Source organism: Pristiophorus japonicus, chromosome 9 (assembly GCF_044704955.1).
Source record: "Pristiophorus japonicus isolate sPriJap1 chromosome 9, sPriJap1.hap1, whole genome shotgun sequence".
Classification (NCBI taxonomy): Eukaryota; Metazoa; Chordata; class Chondrichthyes; family Pristiophoridae; genus Pristiophorus; species Pristiophorus japonicus.
The window spans coordinates 160,687,136-160,709,362 of NC_091985.1; the positions used below are offsets into that span (position 1 = coordinate 160,687,136).

Here is a 22,227-nt window from a genome sequence, read left to right on the forward strand (position 1 = left end):
CTGCCGACCTCAGGAGGCTGGCAGGACCGTGTGAATTTGGCGCATCCCTTGTCGATGCGTTGACAGGACATCTTCGTAATTGACATCTGTCATGAGGCCCTTCTTCACAGGCTACTGTCTACCGAAACCACCGTCATTCTGCAGAAGGCCATCAATCAGACGTTCATGACCTCAAGCTGCAGCTCCAAGCAGATGATGACTCACTCTCAGGAATCAAACCCAGCAAGTACTGTAAATAGAATGGCGCCTTTCACAAACAGAACTGTTGAACGTGAATCTGTCCAGGGCAGAGCATACAGGCCCCCGAGTCCTTTAACTCAGAGTCTGCCGAGGGGTGCAAACGTAAGTCGAGTAGCACCATGCTGGCGTTGCGGAGGTAATCACAGGGCTCATCAGTGTCGGTTCAGAGACTATGTGTGCAAAAGCTGCAGCACAAAGGGCCACCTTAAGTGAATGTGCAAAAGAGCTGTGACTCACCACGTGGAAGAGGAGTCAGCAGATGGCTGTGAATCCAGCGCGGATTATGAGGAGATGGCTAGAGAGGAAGCTCAGTCCCAGGACAAAGTGTCTGGAGTATATACCTGCACCACAGATTGTCCTCCAGTGATAATGGAAGTCGAGATAAATGGCGTTCCAGTCTTCATGTAAGTGGACACGGGGACGAGTCAGTCAGTAATGAGCCAGGAAGCCTTCGAGAGGTTATGGAACGATCAAGCTGAGTGACCCAAGCTGGTCCCAGTTCAGGCAAAGCTGCGCGCCTACACCAAGGAACTGATATCAGTTGTTTGTAGTGCGGATGTAAGTGTATCCCATGATGACGTGGTGCACAAGTTACCATTGTGGATTGTTTCAGGTAATGGACCAACGCTACTTGGAAGAAGATGGATGGGGAAGATTCATTGAAAGTGGGAAGACTTCATCTCTCCAGCGATCGACGTCCTCCATGTTCAGAGGCAGAGCAAGCCCCCACCTTCGGTTGGACCAGGCACTGGATAGCAGATCCACTCCTCTTTTCTTTTAAAATACAGTTATTTCATTACTAATCTCTTGATCCAATGTCATGTTCACCTGTTCTATCTCCCTGGTAAATACTGAAGCAAAGTAATTATTTACTATTTCTGCCATCTCTCATCCAACCTTCCTTTTTTTATTGATGTGCCTGTAAAATATTTTATTATTTTGTTTTATGTTCCTTGATCATTTTATTTTATAGTTTCTCTTTGCCTTCCTAATTGTTTTTTTTTACTTCTCTGCTAATCTCTTCATATTCTCCCTTATCATGCTCTCTCCTGCTGTCCATGTACTTAATGTATGCCTCTTTCCTTACCCTCAATTTTCCCCTTACGGCTTTATTCATCCATGGTATCTCATTAGTATTTAGCTTGTTCTTGTTTCCTATGCTCTTCTTTCCTGTTTTGTTTATATTTAGGCTGGTTTCATTTCTTGTAGATCCTTCCCCTTATCTTACTGGTATAAATTGATGCAGTTTTTAACTGCACGTGGATGGGTTTAACACAGTTTGCGAAACCCGTCAGTTAAAGACGGGAACTACTGGATCCAGGAGATAAATGCCTTTATACATACCTCCTGGATCCAGGGTCCCTACTCTCCGCGATCGGAGACCCCCTCACGAGGCCTCCGATCACCTCCCTAGGCCTCCTGCCGCTAACAATGATGTTGAGGCCGGCCACGATCCTCCAGTGACCGGCCCCGATCCACTCTTCACCCACCCCGATCATCCGGGCCCGATTGCCCAACAACCACAGCCCCCCACCCCCCTCAGATCCTTCCCTCGATCCTCGCTCCCCCCTCCCCTCGATCCTTCCCCTGCTCCCGATCCCCCCTTCCCCCGATCCTTCCCCGGCCCCCAGTCCTCGCTCCCTCTCCCCCTGATCCTTCCCCCCACCCCCGATCCTCGCTCCCCCTTCACCGATCCTTCCCCTGGACCCCAATCCTAGCTCCCTTCGATCCTTCCCCCGGGCCCCGGTCCTCGCTCCCCCGATCCTTACCCTGGCCACCAATCCTTCCCCCGGCCCGTCCCTCGCTCCCCACTCCCTGATCCTTCCCCCAACAACCCTCCAATCCCCACTCCCCCCTTCCCTTTCTCCGGCCCTCAGTCCCCGCTCCTCGTGCTCCTCGCTCCCCCCACCCCCACGATCCATTTAACAACTCGGCCCTCGCCCTCCCTCTGTTCTCCATGTGGCCGCAGGCCTACCCACCTGCATTACCTGGGAGTCCCTGGCCAAAGACCGCCCTAAGTGGAGGAAGAGCATCCGGGAGGGCACTGAGCACATCAGTCTCGTTGCTGAGAGCATGCAGAAAACAAGCGCAGGCAGCGGAAGGAGTGTGCGGCAAACCAGTCCCACCTCCCCTTTCCTTCAACCACTGTCTGTCCCACCTGTGACAGAGACTGTAATTCCCGTATTGGACTGTTCAGTCACCTAAGAACTCACTCTTGGAGTGGAAGCAAGTCTTCCTCGATTTCGAGGGACTGCCTATGACCCACCTGCAGACAGCCAGCCTCTCATTCTGGCTGTCTGCAGGTGGGAAAATGAGGCCTCACATGCAAATCAGGCCCTGCCGTTAAAGTTGGCAGGATCTGTGGGAAACCCAGGTTTCCCGACCACATCGATGTCCGCCTGTCCCCAACCCACCTTCCTTCAGAAAATTCTCAAGGAATGCACAGGTTGGAGGGGCAGTCAGGGTAAAAACATAGGGCACAGTTTGCCAATTCCATGTACTGGGATATGAGGAATAGCAATGAGCTAAGCCTGAGTCTCAGCGACAATTATTGGAGGTATTATTGCTACAGGGATTAAATAAACAAATGTCAAAATAATTTGCTAGAGTTGAGTTACTAAGGAAAGGAATGTCATTGTCTAAAAATATCTAAACTCCACAGGTTAGCTTTGGAAGAAGTAGCTATTGATAAGTCACACTCTCTCACAATAAAACAAGCCCAGCAGGATTTCAAGAAGGGATGCAGACACTGAATGGCTGACACTCATTGCCAAGGCCCATAAATGAAGAATGGACACTCGGGTGAGATACCCGAGGGCTCCTGGTATCAATGAAAAGGTAACCGATCAAAAGTCAGCATTTTCGGCGGGCTGGGGAAGAGGGGGAACGGAGGGAAGACTATTGAGGGAATAAAGTAGTTTGCCACGAGAAGATGTCCACATGCCTTCACAAAACAATAGTGCCCTTTTCTAAAGCAGATCAATGTGTTCTCCTTTCTCTTTATGAAGTCCTACTGTGGAAAACAGTATCTGTGATATGCAGATCGCAACCAAGCATAAAGGCAGAATATTCTCCTTTGGTGTGGCAGTCAGTCGATGACTGATGTTCTCCTACTTGAGTGTTTTGATGTATTTTTCAGACCTTTGTATTTTAATTGTAAGAATATCTACATGACGTGCTCATGGGGAGAAGAACAAAAAATAATCCAGGGCTAAGTCTAGTCTTCACTAGGTTTTCATCTTGCATTTTCAGAGTATAAATTATTATATAGTGATACAATAGTTCTGTAAAATGTATTTTTCAAATAAAAAAGACTGTTGAAAATATCAATCCTTGAGTTCACTCTAGCAGAGGTAGAATATCTATCTGTTATGAATTGTATATACTTCATTGCAATCCTAAATGAAATATGAGGAAGCTATTCAAGAGACAGCATACAGAAGTTATAGCATCTCTGGATTATAGTGAGCAGAAATGATCACGTTTGACATGGTTTGGGATTGGAAACACCCCAGGTTGAACACCCACATAACCAATTTTCAAAAGGACAAGCAAGAGAAGACAAAACAAAACAGGGAAATTATTCACTAATATCTCAGTAAAAGGAAAAGTTGAACACCTTCAAAGGCATGCCGAGGAAAATAAAGGACACATAAAAACCTAAAATTAGCAAGTGTAGGCTCACTAAGCATAAACCTAAGTGGTTGACCAAAACAATCAGAAGAACAATAAAGAAAAATCAACTTCATAAAACCTCCAGGGTGAGGGAGATGGGGGTCCACTGGGAAGGTTACAGGGCAACCTCAGAACCGTGTTAAGAAAGTGATTGTAGGGGTTAATGGGGAACTGAAAATGTGTATAGCTGCAGATGTTAAATACAAAAGAGCTAGAGAGGTTTGGAAAATTATCACGAATGCAACTGCATTGTCCTCACCTATATCTTTGAATACACTGGGGTGGAAATCATAAGGTCCGAGAGATTTGTACATCTTAAGTACTATTATTTTCTCCATTAACATTTATAAATTATATTAAATCCACTGAGTTCATAGAATTGTATAAACCTATAGCACAGAAGGAGGCCAGTCGGCCCATTGTGACTGAGCTGGCTCTTAGAAAGAGCAGTGGTGCTTAGTCCCACAACCCCATCTTTTTGTCCGTAACCCTGTTCCTCGAGCACCTGTCAAACTTCCTTTTACAATTACTCATGGAATCAGCTTTCACCACCCTTTCATGCACAGCAGTTCAGATTATGACAACCTTCTGAGTGAGAAAAATTACCTCATCTCAGCTCTAGATCTTTTGCCAATGATTTTGAATATATGACCTCTGATTATTGACCCACTCACCAGAGAGAATAGTTTTTCTCTCTCTACTCTATCAAAACCTCTCATCATCTTGAAAACCTCTATAAGGTCACCTCTTAACCTTCTCTGTTCCAAGGAGAACCATCCTAACTTTTCCAACCGCTGCTCATAACTGAAGTCCCTCATCACTGGTAACATCCTGGTAAACCACCTCTGTACCTTTCCCAAGGCCTCTACATCTTTCCTGAAGTGTGGTGCCTAGAATCGTCCACAATACTCCCGCTGAGGCCTAACCAGTGATTTATAACGTTCTCTTTGCTTTTATATCCTATCCTTTGATTTATTTTTAGGTTCCCTTGCATCACTGGTATTGTGTCTTCTGTTTCCATTGTGGAAAAAGATATAAAGTACGCATTTATCAAGATTGCCATTTCATTGTCTATTATAGTCTCGTCTGCATCTGTCTTTAATAGACCCATACTCACCTATAATAGTCTTCTTTTCTTAAAATATTCATAAAAGCATTTACTGCTCTCTTTGCAAGTTTTTTTCATGTTCCTTTATGCACCTCATTATTTTATTTGTAACCATTGTTTATAGTTCTCCCAATCTGCTGGATTTCCACATTCCTTGCATTTATGTAAGCCTTACCTTTGAACTTGATACTATTTTTTCACGTGGCAGCTGTTGAGGATTCCGCCATTCCCATTTACACCTTTCTAGCCTCATCTTTTGTTTCTTTACTTGTCCCATTACCATCTCCTTTTGCTTTGTATTATCATATCTTTTAGCATTTAATTACTCCTGCCTTCCACCCTATCACAGACTGTCCCCTTTGTTCTTTCCTCCCCTTTCCTTTGCACCTGGTTAAAATCTGTTACATCACTAATGTTTTCCAGTTGTGACGAAGGGTCACCGACCTGAAACATTAACTCTGTTTCTCTCTCCACAGATACTGCCTGACCCACTGAGTATTTTCAGCATGTTCTGTTTCTACGATCTCTTACCTTATTTGGAGACCACGGTTACTTAACTAAAAATGTGGTGCCTTTGAATTTTAGGTTTACTGGTTTTGTCTTGTAAGCAAATATTTATTTGAATACTTGCTGTTACATATATGACTATAGATATGCTCTCTGTATAGTCACTGTATAGTTGCATAAGATGGAGTCTTGTTTACCTGATGGATGTACTATCAATAAGGTTTACACTGTGTGTATATATGCTGGCATCACTAGAGGATGCAACTGATGGAGACCCGGGCTTCCTGCCCTGGTGACAGGGGCTGTATAAAAGGGGAGCCACCTTGTGGTTGCCTCACTCTGGAGTTTGGAATAAAGGACCAAGATCACTACAGTTTGAGAACAACACATTGCCTCGAGTCAATCATAAGTGCATTACAGACTTAATAACTGGCGACAAGAATATGGACTTGCACGTGATTTATGGCTACCTTTGGCACACTAAAAGACTTCGCAGAGGGTGATGATTGGGATGCTTTCATGGAAAGGCTCAAGCTATAGTTTGTGGCAAACAACCTGGCAGGGGAGACGGACGCATCGTCGGAGAAGCGCAAGGCTAGACTGCTGACCAGTTGTGGGCCCGAGGTCTACCGCCTCATCAGGGACTTGCTGGCACCCACGAAGGCCAAGGATAAGACATATATGAGCTGACTGAACGAATTCGTGACCAACTAAAACCAAAAGAGAGCATCCTCACGGCCAAGCACAGAGGGCCAGGAGATTGCTAAATATGCTGCCAACCTCAGGAGACTTGCGGCACCGTGTGATTTAGGCACGCACCTCAATGAAGCATTGCGAGACATTTTCGTTATAGGAATTGGCCACGAGGGCCTCCTTCACAAGCTATTATCTGCCGACACCACAGTCAACCTACACAAAGCCATCAGCATCAGTCAGGCATTCATGATCTTGACCTGCAGCACCAAGCAAATTATTCATCCTGTGGACTCAAACCCGGCAAGTACTGTACACAGAATGGTGTCTTTCACAGGCAAGACTGTAGAACGTGGCTCTGCCCAGGGCAAAGAGCACAGACCTCAGGGTTCCATAACTTAGAGTCCGCCGACGGGTACTAATCGAGTAGCACCATGCTGGCATTGCGGAGGAAACCATAGGGCTCACCAGTGTCAGTTTGCTGAGTACGTATGCAAAGCCTGTAACATGAAGGGCCAACTCCAGCGTATGTGTAAAAGAAACACGACTCACCGTCTAGCAGAGGAGTCGGTAGATGACTTTGAATCCAGCGGGGAGTATGATGATTTGGCAGAGAGGCAGCTCAGCATCAAGAAGAAGTGTATGGAGTGTATACCTGCACCACCGATTGTCCTCCAGTGAAGATGGAAGTCGAGATAAACGGCGTTCCAGTCTTCAAGGAAGTGGACATGGGAGCGAGCCAGTCAGTGATGAGCCAGGATGCCTTTGAGAGGCTATGGAACGAAAAACAACCGAGCTGGTTCCAGTACAGGAAAAGTTGCGCACCTACATCAAGGGGCTTATCCCAGTCCTTGGTAGTGCGGATGTAAGTGTAATCCATAATGGCATGGTGCACAAGTTACCTCTATGGATTGTTGCAGGTGATGGTCCAACGCTACTCGGAAGAAGGTGGATGGGGAAGATCCAGTGGAAATGGGAAGACCTTTTCACTCCAGCAATCGATGTCCCCCGTGCTCAAAGGCAGAGCACAACCTCACCTTCGCTTGGGCCAGGCACCAGAGAACAGACCAGCGCAGTACCTGAGGCACAGACCGTCCATCATGACTGCGTGGCAATAATCCGACTGGAATGATCTAAAAGTACCTTCCCAGCTCCAGTGGCAGGACTCCTGGGGAGGAAGATCGAATTCACAGGCACTCTTCCAGCTTTTGTGGCAGAATCGCGGAAGAGAAAGATCAAGGCAGTCGACCTCGAGAACAGAGGCAAGTTGGCGTCCCTGCTGCAGCGAGGTGCAGCGTGGCGTGGCAGGTTCTCTTAAAGGAGACCTGCAACCAACTGAACTTAAAAGAGACATTGTATGCATGGCAATCAATGTAATGAACCGATTAAGAATATAAAGAACAAAATATTGTTGCGAGATGTCGGGAATATAGTGTCCCCAAGAGTAGCAAGCGAGCGAATTCGGGAGGGTAAAGGCGCTTATCCTGATGCCCTGCCCCAGGTGTCCCCTCAAGTTATAGGCCAGCAACCTCAGGAGGGTGAAGGCTCAGGTCACATAGTGCAAAGGTAATTGGCACAATGGACTTGGGGGAAAGTGATATCATGTACGCAGACTATAGATATACTCTCTGTGTAGTCACTGTATAGTTGCATAAGATGGAGACTTGTTTACCTGATGTATTATCAATAAGGTTTGCACTGTGTATATACATGCTGGCACCACTAGAGGGTGCAACTGGTGGAGACCAGGGTTTCCTGCCCTGGTGGAGCCACCATGTGGTTGCCTCACTCTGGAGTTACGAATAAACGACCAAGGTCACGACAGTTTGAATACAATACATTGCCTCATGGAGTCAATCATAAGTGTATTGCAGGCTTCATATTTGCCACATTTTGGGCCCAAATTTCCCCAACCCCTTTTTCCGGTGCACTCTCCCAAGATGCGCCGACTTTGTGCACTCAAAATGATGCCAAAAAACTTATTAACGATTCTGGCCGCTCTGCTGTGTGTCCCGGGATCTGGCACGGCGTTTCTCATGGAGTGGGGGGGGTGGAGCTACAGCCCTGCGCCGAAAGCAGTGCTGGCAGCAATGCGCATGCGCAGTAGAGTCTGCGTGCATGCGCAATAGCTCATCGCACTCCCAGCGCGTTCTGCAGGCTGTGAGCGGGACCCGATGCCGCCGCCCCTAACCCTGACCAAAGGGACGACCCGATGTTCGCCGTCCCATCCCTGGCCGAAGGGATTACTTAATCATCTTCAATAGCACCTCCCAATAAAACATGGGCCAGCAGGCAACAGTGGGGAGAGAACGTTGCATTTTGTGTGGGCACATGTCAAATCGTTATGACCCAACACTGATTAAGTTTTCCCTGGAGAGGTCCAGTCCCTCGGAGAAGTCCAGTCCCTCGGAGAGAAGTCCAGTCCCTCGGAGACAAGTCCAGTTCCTAAGAGAGAAGTCCCTCGGAGAGAAGTCAAGACCCTCGGGGTGCCGATATCACGGAGACATGGCTCCAGGGTGACCAAGGCTGGGAACTCAACATCCAGGGGTATTCAACATTCAGGAAGGATAGACAGAAAGGAAAAGGAGGTGGGGTGGCGTTCTGGTTAAAGAGGAAATTAAAGCAATAGGAAGGAAGGACATTAGCTTGGATGATGTGGAATCGGTATGGGTGGAGCTACGGAAATACCAAAGGGCAGAGAACGTTAGTGGGAGTTGTGTACAGACCACCAAACAGTAGTAGTGAGGTTGGGGACAGTATCAAACAAGAAATTAGGGATGCGTGCAATAAAGTTCAGCAGTTATCATGGGCAACTTTAATCTACATATAGATTGGGCTAACCAAACTGGTAGAAATGCGGTGGAGGAGGATTTCCTGAATGTATTAGGGGTGGTTTTCTAGACCAATATGTCGAGGAACCAACTAGAGGGCTGGCCATCCTAGACTGGGTGACGTGTAATGAGAAAGGACTAATTAGCAATCTTGTTGTGCGAGGCCCCTTGGGGAAGAGTGACCATAATATGGTAGAATTCTTTATTAAGATGGAGAGTGACACAGTTAATTCAGAGACGAGGGTCCTGAATTTAAGGAAAGGTAACTTTGATGGTATGAGACATGAATTGGCTAGAATAGACTGGCGAATGATACTTAAAGGGTTGATGGTGGATAGGCAATGGCAAACATTTAAAGATCACATGGGTGAACTTCAACAACTGTACATCCCTGTCTGGAGTAAAAATAAAACGGGGAAGGTGGCTCAACCGTGGCTAACAAGGGAAATTAAGGATAGTATTAAATTCAAGGAAGAGGCATATAAATTGGCCAGAAAAAGCAGCAAACCTGAGGACTGGGAGAATTTTATAATTCAGCAGAGGAGGACAAAGGGTTTAATTAGGAGGGGTAAATAAAGTATGAGAGGAAGCTTGCTGGGAACATAAAAACTGACTGTAAAAGCTTCTATAGATATGTGAAGAGAAAAACATTAGTGAAGACAAACGTGGGTCCCTTGCAGTCAGATTCTGGTGAATTTATAATGGGGAACAAAGAAATGGCAGACCTGTTGAACGAATACTTTGGTTCTGTCTTCACGAAGGAAGACACAAATAACTTTCCGGAAATACTAAGGGACTGAGGGTTTAGCGAGAAGGATGAACTGAAGGAAATCCTTATTAGGCGGGAAATTGTGTTCGGGAAATTGATGGGATTGAAGGCCGATAAATCCCGGGGGCCTGATAGTCTGCATCCCAGAGTACTTAAGGAAGTGCCCCTCGAAATAGTGGATGCATTGGTGATCATTTTCCAACAATCTATCGACTCTGGATCAGTTCCTATGGACTGGAGGGTAGCTAATGTAACACCGCTTTTTAAAAAAGGAGGGAGAGAGAAAACGGGTAATTATAGACCGGTTAGCTTGACATCAGTTGTGGGGAAAATGTTGGAATCAATTATTAAAGTTGAAATAGCAGCGCATTTGAAAAGCAGTGACAGGATCGGTCCAAGTCAGCATGGATTTATGAAAAGGAAATCATGCTTGACAAATCTAGAATTTTTTGAGGAGAGTGGACAAGGGGGAACCAGTGGATGTGGTATATTTGGACTTTCAAAAGGCTTTTGACAAGGTCCCACACAAGAAATTGGTGTACAAAATCAAAGCACATGGTATTGGGGGTAATGTACTGACGTGGATAGAGGACTGGTTGGCAGACAGGAAGCAGCGAGTTGGGCGAGACGGGTCCTTTTCAGAATGGCAGGCAGTGAGTAATAGGGTGCCGCAGGGCTCTGTGCTGGGACCCCAGCTATTTACAATATACATTAATGATTTAGATGAAGGAATTGAGTGTAATATCTCCAAGTTTGCAGATGACACGAAGCTGGGTGGCGGTGTGAGCTGTGAGGAGGAAGCTAAGAGGCTGCAGGGTGACCTGAACAGGTTAGGTGAGTGGGCAAATGCATGGCAGATGCAGTATAATGTGGATAAATGTGAGGTTATCCACTTTGGTGGCAAAAACACGAAGGCAGAATATTATCTGAATGGCGGCAGATTAGGAAAAGGGGAGCTGCAACGAGATCTGGGTGTCATGGTACATCAGTCATTGAAATTGGCATGCAGGTACAACAGGCGGTGAAAAAGGCAAAATGGCCTTCATAGCTAGGGAATTTGAGTATAGAAGCAGGGAGGTCTTACTGCAGTTGTACAGGGCCTTGGTGAGGCCTCACCTGGAATATTGTGTTCAGCTTTGGTCTCCTAATCTGAGGAAGGCAGTTCTTGCTATTGAGGAAGTGCAGCGAAGGTTCACCAGACTGATTCCCGGGATGGCAGGACTGACATATGAGGAGAGACTGGATCGACTGGGCCTGTATTCACTGGAGTTTAGAAGGATGAGAGGGGATCTCATAGAAACATATAAAATTCTGACAGGATTGGACAGGTTAGATGGAGGAAGAAGGTTCACAATGTTGGGGAAGTCCAGAACCAGGGGACATAGTCTAAGGATAAGGGGTAAGCTATTTAGTACTGAGATGAGGAGAAACTTCTTCACTCAGAGAGTTGTTAACCTGTGGAATTCCCTACCGCAGAGAATTGCTGATGCCAGTTCATTGGATATATTCAAGAGAGAGTTAGATATGGCCCTTACGGCTAATGGGATTAAGGGGTATGGAGAGAAAGCAGGAAAGGGATACTGTGGTGAACAATCAGCCATGATCTTATTGAATGGTGGTGCAGGCTCAAAGGGCCGAATGGCCTACTCCTGCACCTATTTTCTATGTTTCTAAGTCCTTTGGGGGGCCGAGTTAGGAAGGTACGACTTAAGTCTTATTATTTATTTATTTATTAATATTGATGGTTTTTATGCTTCTTTAATGTTGTTGTGAAGGTGTTTAGTGCTTTGCGAGGTCATCTGTGCTTCCCCCCCCCCCCCCACCATCTCTGGCTACCTGCGCTGATTTCTTAACTCTCCGCAAGGGTTTTCTGTGCGGCCACAAGTGGCCACATACACTGGCCTAAGTTAGTTTGGAGCAACTATTAGCTGTCCACTCTGGCTTAAATGGCCAAAACAGGGGTAGGTGGCTGGTAACGCTCGCTTTTGAAAAAAAAAACTAAACTAAAAAAAACCTAACTAACTCACTTACACTGGCGCAAATTAAATGTGCAGAATGGGAATTTTTAAGATACTCCAGAAAAATCAAGTTGCTCAAAAAAAAACGGAGCAACTGCAGTCACAGTTCAGCCACATTTAGGCCCCAAGTTTCCACATGATTTGCTCCTGATTTTTAGGAGCAACTGGTGTAGAACGGAGAATCTTAGAAATCGGAATTCTCGTCATTTAGTTTGCTCCAGTTCTAGTCAGTTGGAACAGTTTCACTTTGGAACAGAATTTTTTTTTCAAAAGGGGGTGTGTCCGGCCACTTACGCCTGTTTTCAAAGTTTCATCAGTGAAAACTTACTCCAAACTAACTTAGAATGGAGTAAGTGAAGATTTTTGTACGCTCGAAAAACCTTGTCTACACTTTAGAAAATCAGGCGTAGGTTACAAATCAGGCGTAGGGAATGGGGTGGGGGGGGGGGTTTAAAGGGAAGTTTACAAACATTAAACACTTCAGTTTTACAAATAAAGAGCCATCATCAATAATAAATGATAAATACATCAATAAATCAATCAATAAATCAATCAAAAAAAATTAATAAGAAATATATTTTTTTTTAAATCAATGAATAAAACATTTTCTATTTACCGACTGCAGCACCGGGAGCCCTCCAACAGCGTGCTGGGATGCCCCCCCCCCCCCCCCCAGTGTGTCTCTGTCAGTGTCTCTATCTCTCTGTCTGTCTGTGTGTGTCTCTCATTCTCTGTCTGTCAGAATCTGTGTTTCTGACAGCGAGGGGAGGGGGAGGAGGGGGGTAGAGAGAGAGAGGGGGGGAGCAGAGGGAGGGAAGGGGGAGGGAAGGGGAGAAGGGGGAGAAGGGGGAGGGGGGAGAAGGGGATAAAGGAGAGAAGGGGGAGAAAGGAGATGGGGGGGAAAGGAGATTGGGGGGAAAGGAGATGGGTGGGGGGAGAAAGGAGATGGGGGGGAAAGGAGATGTGGGGGAAAGGAGATGGAGGGGGAAGGAGATGGAGGGGGAAGGAGATGGGGGGGAAGGAGATGGGGGGTTAAGGAGATGGGGGAAGGATATGGGGGGAAGGAGATGGGGGGGAAGGAGATGGGGGGTTAAGGAGATGGGGGAAGGATATGGGGGGAAGGAGATGGGGGGGAAGGAGATGGCGGGGGGAGGAGATGGGGGGGGAAAGGAGAAGGGAGAAGGGAGAGGGGAAAGGAGAAGGGGGAGGGAGGCTGAACGGGCCGGGCCCGAGACTTCGGGCAGGGCCCGTCCCCAGCACCAGATTTACAGGTAGGTGATGTTGGGTCGGGTCGGGGGGGTGGTGGGAGGGAGGTCGGTTCGGTTTGGGTCGGGGGGAGGGAGGTCAGGTCGGGGCGAGGGAGGTCAGGTCGGATCCAGTCCGGTGGGGGGAAGCGGGAGTCGGGTCGGGTCCGGGGGCGGGGGGGAAGCGGGAGTCGGGTCGGGTCCTGGGGCGGGGGGGAAGCGGGAGTCGGGTCTGGTCCGGGGGCGGGGGGGAAGCGGGAGTCGGGTCGGGTCCGGAGGCGGGGGGTGGGGGGATGCGGGAGTTGGGTCCGGTCCGGTCCGGGGGCGGGTGGAAGCGGGAGTCGGGTCAGTGTCGGGTCCGATGGGGGGGGGGGGGGAAGCGGGAGTCGGGTCGGTGTCGGGTCCGGAGGCGGGAAGCGGGAGTCGAGTCGGGTCGGGAGGAAGCAGGAGCTGGCCGTGGGAGGAGCCTTATTCACGCAGCCCCAGTGAGGCCATTCGGCCAGGGCTAGGGGCTGTGTGCTTCAGGCCCCTCCCCCACAGTTTCGGGCGCCTGGAGCTACTGCACTTGCGTGCCCACTGTAGCGCGCATGTGCAGAGGTCCCAGCACTGTTTTCAGCGCAGGGACCTGGCTCCGCCCCCCACAGCTCCTGCTGCGCTGCGCCGAGGGCCAGAAGACCTGCAGGGAGGTGGAGAATCTGAAGGGTTTTTTTAGGCGCACTTTGTGGCGCGAGAAACGAGCGTCGAGGTTGGGACTGCGCCGTTCTTGGCGCGGCTCGAAACTTGGGCCCTTACCGTGGGCAATTCACTTCTAAACCAAACCCTGATGTGTGAGCTTTTACTTTTCCCTCGAATATCAAATTAAATCATATTATGGTCACTATTTGCAAGATGCCTCCTTACCGTCAGACTGTTAACTCATTTTGGTTTCCTATTCATCACTTAAATCCAGTAGGTTGTTGGTTTTAATATGTATTGTTCTAGAAACCCGTCTCAAATACAATCTAGAAATTCGTTGCCTTGACTACTTGAGCTGTTTTGCTTCTCCCCGTCCAGAAGGTCTGTACCTGTGAAAAATAAGATGTATTTGTATAGCGCCTTTCATGACTACCAGACATCCCAAAGCGCTTTACAGCCAATGAAGTACCTTTTGGAGTGCAATCACTCCAAATGTAGGAAATGTGGCAGACAATTTGTGCACAGCAAGCTCCCACAAACTGCAATGTGATAATGACCAGATAATGTTTTAAGTGTTTTTAGTGATGTCGATTGAGGAATAAATATTGGCTTGGCCACCGGGGCTAACTTCCCCGCCCATCTACAAAATAGTGCCACGGGATCTTTTACGTCCAACTGACAGAGCAGACGGAGCTTCGGTTTAACGTCTCATCCGAAAGACGGCACATGTGACAGTGCAGCACGCCCTCAGCACTGCAGCCTAGATTTTTGTGCTGAAGTCTCTGGAGTGGGCGAGAGTGCTACCCACTGAGCCAAGGCTGACACCTTTCATTGTGTTGGGAGTGAAACCATGTTGGCGACAAATATGACCTAATGTTAATGCTTCGCATGCTGAAGAGTGAATATCATATCCGGGATGCAGCTGCTGAGCCACAGGATATTTGAATGGGTTTGCCGCCTTTTTTGGGAGGGTGGTGATAAATCTCAGCTGTGAAAGAAAGACTTACATTTATATAGCACCTTTCATGACATCTGGACATCTCAAAGCGCTTTAGTCAATGAACTCTTCTTGAAGTACTGTCACTGTTGTAATGTGGGGAACGCGGCAGCCAATTTGTGCACAGCAAGCTCCCACAAACAGCAGTGTAATGACCAAGTAATCTGTTTTTTTATGTTGATCGAGGAGTAAATATTGGCCAAGACATCGGGAATAACTCTTGTGTTCTTCTTCGAAATAGTGCCATGGGATCTTTTACATCCGAGAAGGCAGACGGGGCCTCGGTTTAACGTCTCATCCAAAAGACGGTACCTCCGACAGTGCAGCACTCCCTCAGCACTGCACTGGAGTGTCAGCCTAGATTTATGTGCTCAAGTTCTGGAGCTCTGACACCGTTCCCGGTCCAGCGAACGCATACCCCCAAACCCCAGCCCCAATGGCCTGGCCTCATTGCTGTCCCCTCGCCTTCCAACGGCCACCTGACAGACAGCCCCGTCCCACGCGCTCAGCCCCGCCCCGCCCCTCCCGCGCACTCAGTCCCGCCCCGCCCCTCCCGCGCGCTCAGCCCCGCCCCGCCCCTCCCGCGCGTTCAGCCCCTCCCAGCCCGCGCTCGCCACTCTGGCGGCGGCGGCTGGCTGCCGACCAATCAGCGGCGGGGCGTCACTTTACGTCGTCACGTTAGTCACGTAGCGCCGGTTGTAAGGAGAGTTGGAGAGGGGCGGAGGTAGCGAGAGAGTGAGGGGGGGGGCGGAGGGGGAGACGCGCGTTCCGGGCCATGAGCGCAGCAGCAAGATGGCGGCCGGGGAGGTGGGTGCAGACGTGAGAAAGCTGACGGACAAGCTGCGGGAGCTGGGCAACCAGCTGCGGGAGCTCGGCGTGTCCGTGCAGTCGTCCGGGGATTACTGCCAGCGCTTCTGCCAGGTGAGCGGCCGCGGGCGGGGCCATCGCTCCCCCTCCCCCCATATTGTTGTGTGCGGCCGGCGGCGGCGGCGGCTCGCAGCATCGCCGCTCTTTGTTAATGACGGCGGGGGTTTTGTCCGCCCCGGGCCCGCCGCCCGCCCGCCCGGCCATCCCCGCCGCAGCCCCTCCCCCTAACCCCCCCCCCCCCCCAGCCTTCCTTTGTTTTCCTGGCGGCGGCGTGTGTTTGATGCGCGCTGCGCAATCCTTTAAAATTAACAAAAAAGGGCAGCAAAGAGTGGGTCGTAAATAGGGAGAGGGGGATGGGCTGGCACCCACCCACAGTACAGCTGATTGTAACTCCAGTGGGTCCCAGCACTCTCTTTCCCCCCCACCCCCTTCCACTCTGCCCTGGCCCATTTCTTTCCGGTATATTTGGAAAAACACAAATCACATTCATGTCACCTTGTGAGATCAAAATGTACTTTAGCTGCTTTGAATGCAGCAAGCTAAGATTTCCCCTGTTTTATTTGCAACAAGCTCTAATATATACGTGCATTATTCAGGATTTTCTGTGTTTTATTTTTGTCGAACCGTGTTCAATGCTCAGTTGCACAAGTTTTAGAGAACTCTAGTTGGGTTTCATCACCAGTGTTTCAGTAATCATATCTGCATTTTTGAAGTGAAAGTAGCACTTGATGCCTTGGGGGTGTCCACACCCTTGACATTAAAAATAACGAGTTGTTAAAATAGTGATCAGACATCTCAACAGTTAGGGATTGTGGCTTGTATTTGGTAATGAATATGTTTTAATGCTGCAGTATTAAGTTTTTATGTAAGTGACCATTCAATCTATGGTTTTGCACTAGGTCATTTGGCCTGTATTGATGGAAGTTTATGCAAAATATGGAAAGTTTCCATAATAGAACAATGGATGCCCAGAATGATGATATGAAGCTTTATTTAATTTGAGAGGTAGGAGGACTTACTGCTGGAGATTCTAGCATCCATCAGTGTGAGATTAAAGATTGAGTTTCTCTTGTCTTTGCTAGTGTTGTGCAGTATGTAATCCACTATATAGTTTTTTTTAAATGTCTAATGGAAATCAAGATGTTATGAAACCTAATTGTTTGAGGTCTAAGTTATCCTGTGGCTGATGGTATTGTGGCCTCGGTGCACATGTATTTTACATGTTTTAGAAAATAACCCAGTGATATGATTTTATATATGTTTTATTATTCAAAACCTGTTATCTGAACAGCCCATTTGAACTATGCATGGTGTTAAAAAAAAAGTGGTTCTTGGAGGACTTTCCTTGGAGCAATTTGATGTGATAAATTGCAAGTATTTCACAAACTGCTTAAAGTGCACTCTGATTCTCTCTCTCTCTCTCTCTCTCTCTCTCTCTCTCTCTCTCTCTCTCTCTCTCCCCTTCCCTTCCTATATGTGAGCCAGCTAGTACCAAATCAGCTCTTGTATTACTTTCTCTTAAATCTTACCTTTCCCTACCCACAGTTTAAAAAAAAAATCTGCTTGCATTTTCAGTATTGATGTAGGGAGTGCCTCGAAGTTCCATATAGCTTTGGCTGCATCACACACTTGTTTATAATATCACTTATTTTGCCTCCACGTGGATATGCTATAGTACCAGTCATAAGATGGTCAAGTTACTTGTGGGTTTTGCAGCAAAATAAGAGGAATTTCAGAATATAATCCCCAAAATGGCAGGAAAGCTCCATGTAATAAAAGTAAAATGTGACTGATTTGTGACCACTATAAATGGGGAACCTACTTTTTAAATGGATGGAAATACAGAATAAGGCCCCAAAAACATCATTAAAACTACCTGAATTTTATATAATGATGACGTGATGTTTTCAGCCTTTTAAAACAGTTGCCCTGATATGTTATATCTTCCAATCCAATTAACTTGAAGATATTATTCTGTTACCAAGTTGTTTACTTCCCAATGATTGAAGCAGCTTTAGTAGTAAAACCCACTGCATAATATATAGTGGGAAGCAACTTATTGCAAGATTTGAAAACAGAAGATGGATGCCAGGGGTCTGACTATCATGAAAACCAAGGCTTTGCTGTTATGGTTGGTGGTGTTGCCCAGAATCTTGTGTATCTGCCTGCCATTTAATTTATAATTCACTATTTCTGTTCATAGCTTCCAGTGCTCCTACTGCTTTACAATAAAAGTAAAGGTTAACATTTTTTATATACCACTGTAAAGAAATAACTGATACTTCCTCAATTTTTCAGTTTCTTGATCTGTGCTGCTGTGGGTTAGAATACCATCAAAGCATATGACTGCTGTCATGGAACTCACTGCTGGACAGATATTTGTCTATCTGTGTGCTCAGTCCAGATATACTGATTGTTTTCCCCCTCACCCCTCAAATCAACCTGGTACAGCCTTTCACCCACACAGTTCCTTCCATCCTTGCCTATTGTGTGTATACAGACAAAGATAAATGCCCATATACAGTTAGCTTTATTAGTAATCCTTTCAGGGCTAGACATTTTTTAATACAGTTAATGGTCCTGTGCTAAACTATTTCTTTAATGGTACTGGTGATCCATGCACTACATCGGTTGTAGCAAATTCTGCACAATCCTTTCACATAGACCAGGTGTGGCCAACCTTTAAAGCTCAAGAATCAGAAAATGGCTGCAAGTGTCCCAGGTCTTTTGGTCACAACTCCGGTCCTGGAAAAGCAATGCTGAAAGTGTTTCATTAAGTGCCTTAAATGAATAAATATAATCTAATATAACCATTTTCAGTGTAGCCTATGGCAAACTTTTTTTGTTGTTGAATACAAACATAAAATTCCACTCTTTTTAATTGAATGTTATTAGTTCCTAAAAATTGCAATAATCTCAGCAGTTAACAATATTCAATAACTTCTGCTGAATAACACTACTGACAGTAATACTAGTCTGCTCACTGATATGTTCACTAATTACAACAACATTCTTTCCACTAGGAAAGTACAACATTTCATGTGACCATCATTTTTGTGGTCGCTGACCTACATTTGTTCCCGGTCTGGTAATGCCTCAAATTAAAAAATCTTCTGGTTTTCAAATCTCTCCATATCCTTGCCCCTCCATATCTCTGTAATTTCTTCCAGCCCTACAACACCCTCCCCCCATCTCTGTAATCTCTTCCAGCCCCACAACACCCCCCCCCCCCCCTAATATTTCTGCACTCCTCCAATTCTGACCTCTTCCGCATCCTTGATTTCCATCACCCCACCATTGGTGGATGTACTGTCTAGGCCCTCAGGTCTGGAATTCCCTCCCTAAACCTCCCCACCTCTCCTGCTTTAAGACGCTTCTTAAAACCTTTGACCAAACTTTTGGTCACCTGTTCTAATATATCTTTGTGGCTTGGTGTTGCATTTTTATTTGAGAATGCTCTGTCAAATGCCATGGGATGTTTTACTATGTTAAAAATGCTACATAAATGCAATCTGTTGTTGCACTTGGCATGCTTTATAATGGCACAAAGATATTAGTGTACAGTCAACTTTTTAAATTGGAAGATGCAAGAAAAATAAGGTTCCCAATAGTGTGGCAGCCCCAGGCTTGCATTCCAAGAAGGAGCGATTTTACCTCCATGTAAAGCACCTGACTTGCTTGCTCATTGTGATTTCACCCCAGTTATCATTGTTTGTTCCACTTTATTCCAAGGAGAACTTGCTTTTGTATCATACTGGGATAGGAGGATAGCAATTCATTTCATTGGTTTAAAAAAAAATATATTTTATTGTAATATATTCTACAGAAGATTTTACCATTCTACTTCTCAAAAATAATCCAATTTGATAGTATCAATGTAATCCTTTTGCAGCAAGTCATACTTTTGAATCTAAAATCACCTTGATCGTGAATAGCAAAGTTTCACCACAAAATTCACTCTCGGTTACCCCCCCCCCCCAGCCCACTCCTAATGCTGGATTTTGTTGGCCTGACATTAGTTTTTCTGCACTGGAATGCAGTGCACTTTTTTCAGTGCTAGTCTCTACAGTTGTGAGGTACACCTGTATAATCAACAGGCATTCTTTAACTGATTCATTGACCAAGTAAGCTACTTGCTGGTGTCTTTCTCCTATTTAGCTCTGATGCAATTATTGTAGAAGAAAATATGTCAGTTACATATAACAGTGTTAAGTTGCAGTATTGATAACTGTATTCTAATATAAAACTGGGTACCTTGGTACCTCTGTACTCCTGTGAGCATAAGGGATTTTCATGGTGCTGTTGAGTCTCCATGTGACTGCACATGCACGGAGCTGGATTATGTTTGCGACTGGGTAAAAATGTCATTATGTTGTGTTCTAGTTTTCACTGCTTTTATTAGATGAAATATCATACTTTCCTTGAACTGAAACAGCTTTGTAAATTCTATCCAATCAATTGCAGCTTCATTTTAAAAATGGAAGATTTTTTTCCCTCCTATGCAATCTAATCTATGTATTCAGTTTTTGATTTTGCACATGATGTTTAGGTCTCCCGTTTTCTCTCCTGCAATTGTAGCAATGGTACAAAGTGGGTGCAGGTCTGTGTTGAAAAACTAACCTCCAGCTTGGTGCAGCAGCAGAAAATGAGTAAATGGAGAGTGATGCAGGGATGTTGTGGATCTCACTTTGTGCTACTCTCCCATGATCCTACCTTAAATATGCTGCTTATTCTAAACCCTCAATGGTGTTGGCTGATACAGTAATGTACTTCAGTATTATGGTGAGTCTCGTGCAAAATATTGGAGGGGAAATTGCAGTCGGAGGCTTCCTACTGATGAACGCCTCCGACCCGAAAAAAAAAATCGCCGAAAATACCTGGTGGTCCCGGAGGAACGTAGGATTGTGGTCGGAGGCCTTCATTTGCTGGGCAGCACACGGGAACGTGTCCTCCAGATACGTATTCGTATCCTGGGATCACGTAAGCCTGGACCACCAATCGCTATATAGTATTCTCATTGATAATAGGAGCTCCGTTTTTACAAACTCTTATTACTATCAATGAGAATACGCTCCTAAAACAAGAGACACAATGCAATAAATTAATTGAAATTGAATATAATTAAATGTTTTGGAAAAAGATTTTTTGAAATTTTTAAAAATGTTTTAATAGGATTAAATATAAACTTGTCTTAATGGATAGGGTTTTTAAATATAAAAGTGAGTGATTAAATTTAATTTTTCTATATTTAACTCTTGTAAAAGTAAGCTATGTGCCAGGTGTAAGAATTTGAAGGACATTCGCTAGGCAAGAGTTGAGCAAATAGCCCAATCTCTGTCCCGGGGATGCGGCGATCTGTCAAGGCATCGCACCCTGAGAACCGGCATTAGCACGGCCCCTCCCGGTGTGTGCGCACGTCGTATGAACCCGGAGAGGCCGCAATTCAGCCCAATATTGTGGCCTGTGTGGTATTTTCAGTGCTTGCAGTAGTTCTTCAGACGTCCCTTTTTTTTTAATAAAAAGAATGGACTGTGTGCATGAATATATTTTATACCGTTGCTATTTCAGGTAACCTCTTCACAATTTTCATAATGTTTTGAAAAATTGGGGGCAGCATAGTTTGCTGTGAAATGGATGATTTAAAGTCAGTTTTTGTGTTTCTCTAGTGTTAAGCGCAGGGACAGATTCCATCTCTCTAATGGGGTGAGATGGATACAGACACACTTCATAGATGGTGTTCAGAAACTGAAATCCTACAACTAGATTTGCACCCCTCGATGGCAAGGCACTGAATTTTTTGATTGTAGTTGTAACCCATGACTTTGCCCTGGAAACCTCTAACTGGATGTAAGCAACAATTGCATCTGTGCCTTGCCAGTGTCGCCCACATCCCCAGAATAATATTTGGAAAATAAAGCGTTTTTTTGTGGAGTTAAAATGTGTTACAATGATTGATTCATTGGACGGGGCGAGGCGAGAGAGAAATACCGATCTTCATCCATCCATTGCAGAAATGTATTTGCGTCTGGGGAGCCTGCATTAACATACATGCAAGGCACTATACTGATTTTCTATCTGGTGCTCTAACAATTCTATGTGTAGTGCCTGTCTGAAACCCAGTGTAGTGTATCCATTTATTTTAAGACTAGCTGAAAATAACATTTCTGCAAAAACACTACCTGCTTTGTTTATTTACATGGCAGAGCTTTCCTTGTACAATGTTTTGTCTTAATGTTTATATAATTATTTTTGCCCAATTAAGTTTAGCACTCAAAGTAATTAATTATGGATACCTAATTCGCCTGTTCACAGAATTATTTAAGAACTTGAAGCTTTCATTGGATTTCTTTGAAATTCATTCAAGTGTACTCTCTATTCACAGTGCATCTTTAATGTTTGACTACAGCACAATAAAATGAGTCATTTTTGCAGATAATGTATGTCTGAAATGTTATAACTTTATTAAGTACTTCAGAATACTCGGATTGCTATTCAGTGGAATTCCGATTGGATGTATATGTCGTGCACAAGGGAGAGGTGCTCAAACCCGAGGGTAATGTGAAAGGAGTAATATTGATTCCTGGCATCCGAGCACTGGGGGAC

At 45.8% G+C, this 22,227-nt stretch overlaps 2 protein-coding genes across 2 annotated transcripts in view; one reads left to right on the forward strand and one right to left on the reverse strand.

Moving 5' to 3' along the window:
- Positions 1-15,233, reverse strand: part of LOC139272734 (glycoprotein hormones alpha chain-like) — a 184,201-nt gene extending 168,968 nt beyond the window's left edge. Inside the window, exons 1-2 of the mRNA XM_070888836.1 lie at positions 14,768-15,233; positions 13,986-14,149 (exon numbers count right to left, since the gene is read on the reverse strand). The gene's annotated coding sequence lies outside the window, so the exon portion shown is untranslated. The remainder of the gene's footprint in view (positions 1-13,985; positions 14,150-14,767) is intronic.
- A 300-nt stretch (positions 15,234-15,533) lies between these two features.
- znf292b (zinc finger protein 292b) overlaps positions 15,534-22,227 on the forward strand; it is a 199,323-nt gene continuing 192,629 nt past the window's right edge. The window contains exon 1 of the mRNA XM_070890009.1: positions 15,534-15,678. Within this exon, the coding sequence (XP_070746110.1) occupies positions 15,550-15,678 (129 nt within the window). The 5' untranslated portion in view covers positions 15,534-15,549. The remainder of the gene's footprint in view (positions 15,679-22,227) is intronic.